The 12,760-nt window shown below is 36.8% G+C and overlaps 1 protein-coding gene across 2 annotated transcripts in view; it reads right to left on the minus strand.

Annotated features, from left to right (window-relative positions):
• LOC126373578 (estradiol 17-beta-dehydrogenase 11-like) overlaps window positions 1–12,760 on the minus strand; it is a 70,281-nt gene that overhangs the window by 42,745 nt on the left and 14,776 nt on the right. For both annotated transcript variants that reach the window (XM_050019751.1, XM_050019752.1), the window contains exon 2: window positions 6,699–7,090. In XM_050019751.1, coding sequence (XP_049875708.1) covers window positions 6,699–7,008 — 310 coding nt within the window. In that variant the 5' untranslated portion in view covers window positions 7,009–7,090. The remainder of the gene's footprint in view (window positions 1–6,698; window positions 7,091–12,760) is intronic.

Below are 12,760 nucleotides of genomic sequence, written 5' to 3' on the forward strand. Positions count from 1 at the left end.
TTACCGTATAGGTAGCTTTAACACGAAGATTACCTAAATGTCCATATTTAGGTACTCTAGACTCTAGATAGCCTATCCAAAACTTAGCGACAGATAATACTGCTATCAAACACTTGATTTATCCAGCAGTTACACACTTTAACATTCTAACAGAATGTAATAAAACAGTCTATGAGGATACAATTTTGCATTGGCCGTAAAGGTCATTATTATCAACATAGTAACACCATCTACTGCACTCTTGGTAGTAAAAATAGACCGTGACTTTTGACCGTAATCTCTATTACTACCATCATTATAACATATCATAGTCACTGCTTTAACGGTTTAAGTGTCAATAAATCTCTATAATAATTGCAGTATTACCCGAATGACAACGTTGATTGTTATTTTGCTACCTTTAGAATGAATAATTTGTGAATTAACGATAGGAAGCCTTTTAATACCTAGAAAAGTATATTTGATACTGATAAATAGAAAGTTGTAGACACAGTTTGTTTAACTAATGAGATATCGCAAATTATAACCGCGCCAGTAACCAATGCACTTGAACGTCCATTGATTGAGCAGCTACCGGCAGCGCGGGCGCAACCAGCAAGAGCAACAAACAAACACAAGGTCGGGCTGGGTCACGCTTGATTGAACGGTTTTCTGCGCAGTGCAAGTTGTGAATAACCTTTTTTTACATTCACTGCCTTTAACTTGAACTGGTATCGAAAGTGACAGCAAGTTGCAAATTGACGTTATAAAGGCCATCGATAAGGTGAACCACCGATAAAAAGGATGTTCTTTTGTTGTATAGAAATATGTATACAAACATTCTTTAGAATTCAAAATCCGATTTACAAAGACGACAATTTTTATCTATAGTCAAAATCCGATGAAGTTCAACAAAATTACGGCTGCCACAAGGCTAAATTTTAGGTTTCATATAATAATTATTTCACGCATTATCTTGTGTCATTAAGACGCTCAAATTACAGAAAAAGATTACACAAACGACCTTAGTAGAGTAAATGTTGTGAGGCGAACCTTGGATGTAATGGTGAGAAATCCGTTAGGGAAACATGAGTAAGTACTTAAGTAAAAAAAGTTTCGAACTTTAAAAAATATTGAAAGAATATAAGTAACTATACTGTTGATTTGAATAAGTAACTTTATAGCTAGTCATTATAATAATTAGGTATTTTTACGCTCGCGATGTCTCTGATAAGTCTTATAACAGAAATATGCAACAATATAAGTAAAAACCAGAAGCAGATTGAAATTTTATCGAGTAGAACAAAATGTATAAATTAAATCAAAACAAAAAGAAATGACATTTGAAGCAATCAGCGTGAATAATAGATGTTGTAAGTGGAAGTTATCGTATTTCAGAAGTAGATAGGTACATAGCGATCAGCTGTTGCAAAAGCGACTTTGGCCTCAGCGCTGAGTGCCACAGCAAACACTAGTTTCGACAGTTCTCTAGCCGGAGACAAATATTTGACCACTATAGACCAACGGTTGTACTGTTGTACAGCCTACAACTCGAGTTTTACTGTCCCTTTACAAACATTCACACCAAATAGCCCCAAACTTGTGAGTAGTACATCAAATTATGTCGCAGTGCATATTAGAATCTTGCGAAGTTGAATAGTTACGTGGTATTTGTAGAATCGTGACCGTGACATGATGAGACCTTCGGACATTGACTAAGTTTTGAAATTATAATAAGAACCATACGAATGGGCAAATGGAACTGGTTTTCGATCACGGTGATACTTTATGATATTGAAGGTTCACTTTGATCGACTTGTTCAAATTGTATTTGCAATAATTATCGTTTTTAAGTGAGTGAGAGAAAAATATTTTCAACCACTAGTACTTAATGCTAAAACTATTATGTAAGGTATTTCATTAAAACGTTGGAATACAATCTTAGCAATACTTTAAACCACAAAAAAGTTACTTACTATGTAGAATTAACTACTTAAAGGCCAACGTGTTTTCCGAGTTACAAGAAGTAATTTGTATAGTTTAAAAAACAGAAGATGAGGATAATAACAAAGAACAGGTATGAAACGTTCATCATAGCGTGATTGGTTGTGACCTTGACTATCAAAGCCTAGTGCATAATATTGAGAGCCTACTCATTGTTACGTTACCTCCTAACACTTACAGATATAGTAGTCAATGTCATTTTTGTTAGTACATTAGTATTCAACGTTTTGCTACAATCTGTTTCCGATGTCCTAATTGAATAATCAGTTGTGTGTTTTACCAAAATTAAAAAGCTTCAAAATAATAAGTAAAACAGGAATTGAAATCCTATAATAAATTGAAACTGAAACCAAACAATGTTGATATAATAACTGGAAATTTTCAGATTCTAGTAGATGAATCCTTGCCCAGGGATACGGCTGAAGACTTCAACGGTTGCAGAGGCGGAGATGGCAGCCATCGGTACAGCACTGCAGGACGGAAGGGGCAAAGCGCAGGGACTGTGACCTGGTACCTGACAGAGGGCAGCAGTAACTGTCACTGTGACAGGAGTCGCTTTGAAATAGACTGCTCTCGGCGCCGTCCCACTCGCGCCCGACAAAATACTGCGGGGCGGAAGACAAGAGGGAAACGACTGCCCTATTTTTACCTAAAAAAGTAGCATGGGGGATGCTACACCGACAAGAGCTTGGCTCTTGAATTAGTGATGATGAGTACAGGAAATTGTGTTATCTAAGCCGAAACCGGAATAAATAAGTGCCTATTTTAAGATGTTCAGTGTTCTATTCAATTAGTTGGTTGGTACGCACAACACAATAATCTGTAAGTTGTAAGATTTTGCAACGATATACATAATGTTAATGATTAGCGAAGATAACACGAAATACGCAAGTGTGTCGTTGGGCAACATTTTGCAAACCGTTCATTGCACGGTGCGAGACCTCGCCTCGTCACCGGAGCAACGAACAACATAACCTAATTTACCACAATTTTACAAGTACGACATTGATGTCACGAAGGAGAGTGCTAGTGGGCTAACAAGCGATGTATGTATAGATTTTGCGATTGTGGCAGTAATATTTTGTCAAAGATTTTTTCATTTGTTAGAAATCCTTCGTTTTTTTCGATTTGAATTTAGAATGCGAAGTCGTTTTCTGGCGGTGCGGTCTGGGTGAGATACTTGTAAAACGAGATCGAATTAAAAATATGTGCATATTTGGTACGGAATATTTCGAATTTCGCCTCGTATATCTTGAATCTAAAAAAACGCTGTAGATTTACTTTAAATTTGCATTAATTCGAATTAATTGCCGTGCTAGTAACTTAGGACCGGATAGTTTTGCTTCGCGCGCTTTCTTACTCTACATTTAAGCAACATACCTACTTAGGGTGCGAAAAGATACCTGATTACGTACTAAGGGTGGTATTAATAAACTAATCTCAGCTTCGAGACTGCCCTCAAGATCATGTCAATGTGACAGTTCTCATATAAAAACAGGGACTTGAGCACGATCTTGAGGGCAGTCTCAGCAGAGATTAGTTTATTAGTACCTAATCAGGTATCTTTTCGGCGTAAAAGTATATAAGCCGTTAGTGACATCGTAATGAATACTGAGGGGGATGATTCAGCCCATGATTCTGAGTTAATAATTATGAAGTAGAATTTTCCGTTACAAAATTCATGAAAATTTTAGTGCTTTCTTTTTATTATTTTCAGTTCTATAATTTTGCGTTAATATCAAGTAAGTAGAGTTTTAAATTTTTTAAAACACAAATAATATATTACTTTTGTGACGGAAAATTCCAATTGGTATTAACTCAGAACCATGACCTGAATCGTCCCCCCCAGCATTCGTTCCGATGTGACTAACACCTGTATATTTTTTATTTCTATAAAGACATATTTCCTCTATTGTTATTCCTTGAAAGGATCATTTTATATAATAAAGTCGCCAGTTGCTTGCTGAATATATAAATTGCTATTGTCAGTACCTTAGTTGATTTAATATAATTATCATACATAATGTTTCAACTACACTTAGTAAAACTAGGTATACTTACCTATTTACTATTTAACTATCAATTATAAACATTTATTCATGGGGTTGTCTGCTATGCAATACACCATATCTCAAGAATAATGTATGTTTGTTTGATTATATCATTAGCGCTGCAAGCTTTGTATAAAAGTTGCGCAATGGCAGCAACGACATACGTAAATATAATAATGTGTTTTGTTTTACTTAAAGATGACTATTTATAAATATTACAGTTACTATTAATGTTTAAAATAGAATACAATACAAATATATTTTAACACTGGCCTAAACCAATGATTGTCGAATTCACGTTTGGATCAGCAGTGAAGGAAAACATCGTGAGGAAACCCACATTTCCGAGAAATGCATTTTCGGAGGTATGTGTGTGACCTAACCTATCATCACCAGCCCATTAACGTCCCCACTGCTGGGGCACGGGCCTTCCCTATGAATGGATAGGGAGATCGGGCCTTAAACCACCACGCGGGCCCAGTGCGGATTGGTGGTTATTAACGATTGCTAATGCAGCCGGGACCAACGGCTTAACGTGCCTTCCGAAGCACGGAGGAGCTCGAGATGAAAACTTTTTTTTTGTGGTCACCCATCCTATGATATGACCTAAGCTATAATGGGCTGGTATTCCCTTCGAGGGTTGGAAGGTCGGACAGGCAGTCGCTTCTGTAAAAAACCGGACCTGTCAAGTCTTCAGGTTAGGTAACCGGAGCCCGTGATAAACGGGATAATTCTAGGGAGATGACGACGACATACATACTTTATTGCACCAATATTATTATTATTTATCTATTTATCTTTATATATTTATAATTCTCTCCGAAGAGGTGCAAGTGGCACGGGCCGTAGCCAAGTGCTTTTATTGTTTCAGCGATAAAAACTTCCTGACGATGCGGCATGTATTGAGAATTACTGCTTTTTGAAGAAGCGTCAGTGTGGATGGATGCATGTTGAGAGTTTGGAGACTAGTGTAGAGTGTTTTAGGTATGACGCCTGTGGTGGATACAACGATGGGTACCGTTTTAACAGTTCTTAATTGCCACTGTGTTTGGATTTCTATAGCAAGGTCGGTGTATTTGGCAATTTTTTCAGCATGTGTAGTAAGTAAGTTGTGAGTATTGCATACGGCTATATCTACAAGCAATACCGTCTGATTGAATTATAAACATTTATTATCTTCTTCTTCTTCTTTGCGAGTCGATGGCGATCGAAGCTAAATTTTTGCTGACCAATAATTGGCCACGCTTACGGCATTTATTATTATTATGTCTTTTTCATATCTCGGGCCTATATTATTAATAGCCCTCAATGTCCCACTGCAGGGCAAAGGCCTCTCTTCCCTTCACCAATATCTTATCTTATCTATATAAAAGGAAATAATTACAAAAGACATAAATATTTCCCATGCTTACGTGGATATAGATTAGCTAACTGCTGAGACATACATATAGTAGGAGAGCCGACCGTAGCAAACCATACGTCATTTCCGAAAATGCTCTACGAACGTGATCGATTACCACAATGGGATCAGTTTATAGTAGTCACTATTTGAATAGGCTTTCGAAAAAAATAGGGTTGCCTCACCTATTCGTCGTACTAATAGGTATTATGACTAAAACAGGCTGCCGTTATGATTAGAACGAAAATGTTAAAATTTCAGAAATATTACAGTATCATCCTGCGTTTAGTTGTCACCTCGAAAATTGGTTAGGTACATAAGTGTCTAGACAATTCACTTAATACGTGACTTCTAATCAATAACACCTAACATCTCTGCCGTGTAGCGATTGTCATCGGTACGTAAGTTGTACACGTAATCACGAAAGCAAGGACGATGCAATGTGCATTTGCAACCATCTGGGTTATGAGATAAATACAAATATTGGAGAAACCCAAAAACTACGAATAAGTTACGAATATGAAGAACAAGATATTAAGCATGATGCACACAGAGCCATAACCACTACGGGCATAGAATAAGGAATAATACTACGTATATAAGGGATACTCTCCCGCTTAGGGGCTGTACTGAAAAGTGTCCGCGTCCGAAGGACGTAATATACGATGCCGACGACCCGATTAATCTAGCCATAGAGGCGGCCAATCAGCTCGCGACACCAAACACCTCAGGACCCCGATACCGACCCCGCCGGCGTGGTCGATGATTTCCCTCAATCAGCGCTTATCGCTATCGATCCACTAGGGTCGATTAATTCTGAGCCGAGGTTCGCGCCCAACTGGGCACCCTCAGGCCTGTTGCCTTAAACGTTGTACCGGGTGAGAGCCTTCAGCGCTCCCCATTTGTCCGGCCAAGTAGTTAATGCCATCTGCGGCAAATCTACAATAAGTCACGTCAAAAAAAAGGACACTGCGCCCCGCACTGATACAAGCTCGATTACCTCACCCCTCTTTTGGCTACTTTATCGTTTTTAAGACGTAAGGGGACTGACTGTCTCGTTTGCACGCACGGTATAAGGTGGTAGATACTGAGTCTGTGTAGTGTCTATGTAAAAGATAGAGTTTTGAATGGAGTGCCTAGGAATGACAGGAAAAGCAGGCCAGGACGCGACAGTTTTTTCTTTTCAGATTCATACACCGCGTCTTACCATGTAGGATTTTATCACGAAACAGAAGAGAATGTAAAGTGTAAAGTGGTGTACTAACCTTGCTTGTTGATGTCCCACAGGACGACGGTGCAGCCGAGCCTAGCCAGCCTCAGAGCGATGAGACTGCCGAGCCCTCCGCCACCGCCGGTGATCACCGCAATACCCCCTTTCAGGTCCTTCTTCGTAACACCCACTATTGACCGGTATATAGCAGTGAAGATATGGGTATATATCATAATCCAGAAGCCTATGATGTCCAGTATAGCCTGAACTATTGTATACTTGTCCCTCATGCATTCCGGGATCTCTCTCGTTAGTGGTCCAGGCGTGATGCCTGGAACGTAGTCTTGTACGTCAGCGGAAGCCATCTTGGATTTCAACTACCTGTCACTTATCAACTTAACACATCACTTGTTCACTATAGTTCTCACTATGTGGCCCGTGCTTTATCTGCGAAAGAAAGAAACACAATGTTAAATATTATCGAATGTTGTGAATTTATAAAAGTGTATAAGTACGTAATCGGAAAGGCTTTCGATAAAAAATACTGTTATGTAAAATTATCAATTATTCAACTAATACCTAGATATGTAATTATAATTATCTGCAAGTGTGTCGTAATCTTACACACAAACAATCGTCGGTTGGTGTCACACTACATTTAGATAAAATTGGCGTGCCTCTACGAGTTGGCTTCGGCTCCACGCACGCCTTCCAAAAGTCCGGGACTCCATAGCCCGAGCAGTGATGCCAACATAGCTACTTTATAGCTAGATTTTCTAACTATTATTGCGTGGCATACAGCTACAATTTAATAAAACTAGTAGCGTAACTTTTTAGCTTCTTTTTGTAGCTACTTTTCAATTTATGCTTTAACTTGCTTTTAATTATCTAGCAACTGGGTAAAGCTGGCAGTTGGTAACACTGGTCCCGAGACATGGAAACGACATACAAATAATAATAAAAAAGATTTATTCTCAGACATTACAATCCATACTAATTACAACCTTATTCTATTGTTAATAAACATACACATTCAATTTTATTCTCCTAACAATGTATTTATAAATTACACTTGTTTTTGATCTTAAGCACATTTTTCCTCGTCGGATTTTCCGTCTACGAACAATATCAATAAAACCGCGGAAGTATCGGTGTCAAATATTAGCTGATTAGGATCATAAAATAAATAATAAACTAAGGAAACAAATATAAATAATGAGCTCTTTGTTCTATAAATATCCTTATCCTATCGTGTAATAAAAAAAGAGAAATAGTACAGCGAGAAAAAAATGAGGAAAATTCCATAGACTCAAGATTATTTTCGCGCACTTGACACATCGATCAAGTTCTGTGCAATAAAGTATATTTGATTTGAAAATGTATAAAGCCTGATGCACTCAGAGGCTCCCTAGTTTGGTTAGGACATTACAGGCTGATCACCTGATTGTCCGAAAGTAAGATGATCGGTGCCTCGGACGGCACGTTAAGCCAGGGGCCATCATGTCAGGGGCCTTTGGCGGCTCAATAATAACCCTGACACCGGGGTTGATGAGGTTGGTAATCCACCTCACAACCCACACGACAGAAAGCGGGACAAAAGGCTTTGACTAAAGTTGGGGGTTCAGGTCCGGTTCGACACAGACTTACAGATGCAATACACCACCACCATATATTTATATTACCATAAGATTATTTGTAGTTTCCATGTGCAGTAAGCTAGTAACTATTGTTACGTATAATTAGTTATTAATTCTAAAAACTATTAGGAAAGTTACGAGGAAAGAGAGGAAGGGGAAGACCAAAAAGAGCTTACATGGAACAGATTAAAGAGAAGGTGAACGTCGTGTCTTATAAGGAAGTGAAGGAATTGGTCTTTGATAGACAAGAATGGAGAATGCTACACCGACAAGAGCGTGGCTCTTAAATTAGTGATGTGATTCTAAGCACCTTCTGAGCAGTAATGGATGACTATGCAAGTGTAAACAAGTTGCCTCGTTCAAAAGTGACTGGATAATGCGCGGAAAATTAACGACGACGCAGCAAGATCTTTGACATATTGTAAATTGAGGATGATTAAGTCTATATGCAGAGGGAAAAGATTTTCCTTATTCGAGTGCAATTGCAATTAGAACCTCTTTGGTGCAGCGGGTAGGTCAAACAATAAAGTACTTATCTCAGGTTGATTTTAAGCAAAACCACTACCATTTAAAAAGATTTCAATTGGATAATAATATCATGTATAACATAATACTTATATACAGATAAAGAAAGTTACTCTTATGAATTCATTTAGGGTGGTATTAATAAACTAAACTCAGCTTCGAGACTGCCTCCAAGATCAGGGCAATGTGACAGTTCTTATATAAAAACTATTAAAAACAGAGACTTGAGCATGATCTCGAGGGCAGTCTCAACTGAGATTCGTTTATTAATACCACCCTTAGAGAACACACGTCAGAAAACAAAAAAGAACCGCATAATAATATTCATTAATAGTTCGCAAATAAATACATATATAAATAAACAAATAAATGATCATTCTATCTATCTATATAGTTTACTTACCCGATAACAGGTAAGTTGCTTGCGAATCGCTGCTAATATGATAAGAATCGATATAACTTTAGTTTCTGATTATAAATTCTAATGCACTAAAACTATCGGATAGCGATGCAATAAAAACTAACCATTAGAACAATTGTAAAGAGATTGTAAATCCTTAATGGTCGCTGGCTTGCTTATCGCTTTGCCTGACTTACGACACAAGCTCCAACGCCGACGACCGTATTTAATCGGTCGCTGATTTATTGCCGATTTTCCCCTTGGCATATCAACCAACCTAATGTAGAAAGAAAGAAATGTTAGGGACACCACAATAACAAATATAAAACAAAACTCGGAATAACAAATTATTTATTTTATTAATTTATTTTATAATGGGAACCTTTGGGCAGGGTGCGATCTACGGCGCGGTCCTTTTTAGCTACAGATGGGTGAAGGGCGTACCTACACTAAGTTATAAAATTGTAATAAATAAGTTAATGATAATTAAAAAATATACCTAATTTTAATATATAATTCGAAAGTGGGTTCTATTGGCTAAAATCCAATCGAGTCGGTGACAGTCGATTAATATTGTTTGTTTATTGTTCGGATTTCTGTGGTCAATTTGTGTTGAAGACTGAACGTATTAGGTATGTCATTGCATGACTGATTATATTGTCGATCATATGCGAACTACTTAGTATTTTTACTAGGCACAGGCGATCAGTTTCATCACGTACGTAAATAAGTATTTTTAAGTAAGTAGGTGACGGTAAGTCTTGAATAAAAGATAAAGATTTTATAAACCTACTTATGTACATTTTTATTAATTAACTCCTCCTTTTTCTCTTTTATCCTCGCCACTTCCCGTTATGCGTTATTTTTATTTATAAACGTTTTTTATTAATTAATTCATGTTTGTCAGTACTTGTGGAGCAGTTTTAAGACATTGGTTGACAGAGGACGGAAACATTAACCTACTGAAACGGTGTAACGAAACAGATATTAAAAGTATTTAAATCCAGTTCACCAAGTACGTGCATATTGCAAGTTTTTCTTAAGAATTCCATACTGCCGTTGGATTTCGTATAGACTTTTATTACCTACACAAGTTTTGTGCAATAAAGTAAGTATACTTACTTGATTTGAAGAGCAAATCAAACCGATAATTGCAACCACTCTTTGTATCAGAAGATCGTCGCATCGGGCTAAGAATATTCTAGCATTTATAACTTCATAATAAACTCACACTCAGTCATTATTTTATCAAGTTAGAGCCACAAGTCAGTCAATGTACAGTCGCTCTTGACACCTATATAGATCAATGTGACATCAGATAAACAGAACTTGTCAAGTTCTATTTCCTTCCCGTTTGGTCCGTGGTCTTTGATAATACAAGAGTAGTCTCAACGTCAAATACATAGCTGTCAAACACATAAGCATAATTTTTGCTTTGCCGTAGTCGTATAAAAATCAAGTGAATTCTAGAAAAACTCTAGAATTTTCTTCTCCAATATGCGTGGTGTCCTTAGAACCTACTAGATGGCGGTATGCGACAGTATACCACGCCGGCGTGAATGGATGCAGTTCGCTCCATAGTCCATGCGTCGCGTGTCGCAAGCGCAGTCGGTGAGCGGAAACGTTGCACCACCGCACCTACAGCGCAGCGTCCTTCGACCATATTGTGAAGGTTACACGCCTTATTTATTATCTATTAATTGTCAATTAATCTGTAATAAGTCATCATTACTGGCTGAAAGGAATGCGCAAGTTGCCAAAAAAATATAGACAATAAGTAAAGAAAGATATAAATTCTAAATTCAAATTCAATGCAGCGAATAACAAACATTTTTATTTTAATAAAAATACTTTTTTAGTTTATATTCGTTTTTATTTATCATTTCTTTATAAATGTTTAGTTTTTGCTTAGATACATGGAAATGTTTGTTCAAATTGTTATTTAATTTGGATTTAGATGTCAATTTGCCTGCTGATAATTAAGCTAGGCATACTAATTACAACAGATTAGATACAAGATAAAATTTATATCAACGTGATTAAGTACCAATGTGCGGTTTATACAGAACCTCGATGGTACACAGCCTGTCGAGGCTAGAACTTATAAAACTCAAAATGTTCAATAATAAATGTGTAATAAACATAATAAGGTTACATGGGTATACTAGGCTGAAAAAATCTGAATGCCATCGAAACGATAAGAAGAAGAATAAGGTTGATTTTTGCATTTACCTAAGCAGATCACATTTAGCGATAGTATGAGACGTAACCCGAAGGTTATATTAGGTATAAGTTATTTCGAGACTATTTGTAGAGATTTTGCCTATGCTTATTCTTATTTTGATTTATTTTTTTTGTTCTTCGTTTATACTCAATATAAAAAGTTACACCACGTTTATTTGTAAGGCTAATATTTTACTAGTTTTACTAGGTATTCATACACCTGCCAGTATCATAAAAGATCGTTCATATAATCGTAAAGTATGATAATCGATCATTTACTGTCAATTTACACTGAAAACAGCTGATTAGGAATAATTTTCCAAGTTACATCTATCTGAGGTTATGTCAGTGGATATATCTCTCATAAAGACAAGTTCTCCTTCATCTCATCTGCTCATAGTAAGACAAACTGATTGCAGATATAACTTAAACAAAAAAAAGTTACATCTATTAATCTTTTCTTAGGCAATATACCTAGAACGAATCATAATATAACATAAACTCACGAGAGGTACGATAAAGTGCAAAAGTCCAATCAGTTTCTTGCAAGGTAATAAATTAACTGGTTGCACTTAAGACCTCCTGGTTACACGTCTTTTCTGTAATAGACCAAAAACATCTACAAAAATATAAATTTTATAATTATGACACCTAATGGTTCATAATTTCACCACTGTCTACAAATAATTCGCTGGGCTCAGTAACTGCACTTTTGCTCTTTGATTGTACATGCATCGTAAGATGAACTAAGTACCTCACCGAACTTTCTATAATTCCCTTGGAAAATATCGAAATCTAATGTGGCTATACACGACCATCTTAAAACAGATTGTCATAGTATAGTGGTAAAGATCTACCACGTAAGGTGGTCTTAAATGCAGTCATAAGCAGAGATGGCACAGGCAATGGTCGGCCATTATAATCGTACGCACGTCCCGATAGCAAGCCCAACTTTAAAAATAAATATATTGGCCCCGATTCCTGCAGACACCTCTTAATTTTATTTTAAGTTATACCTGTCATTTTCTTATCCGCCGAAAAGAAAAAGGATGGATGATTTACAACTGTTAATTTTAAAATAAATGAGTGGATGAATGAATAGTCCGAACGAATCAAAGAGGTATCTTGTTGGTATGCAAACCGTTTAATGTGTGCTGTCAACTACAATTTTTAGATGGATGTTTTAGATTCGTGCCTAAAATTAACGTGTGTTGCATAAATTTTATGCCTGTCGATTACCTGTCACTTTTCTTTTCGGCGGATAAGAAAATGACAGCATAAAATAAAATTAGGTGGTGTACTGGAATCAACACCAATATGTAAGTCTTACTT

The sequence above is a fragment of the Pectinophora gossypiella genome, chromosome 16, assembly GCF_024362695.1.
Source record: "Pectinophora gossypiella chromosome 16, ilPecGoss1.1, whole genome shotgun sequence".
NCBI lineage: Eukaryota > Metazoa > Arthropoda > Insecta > Lepidoptera > Gelechiidae > Pectinophora > Pectinophora gossypiella.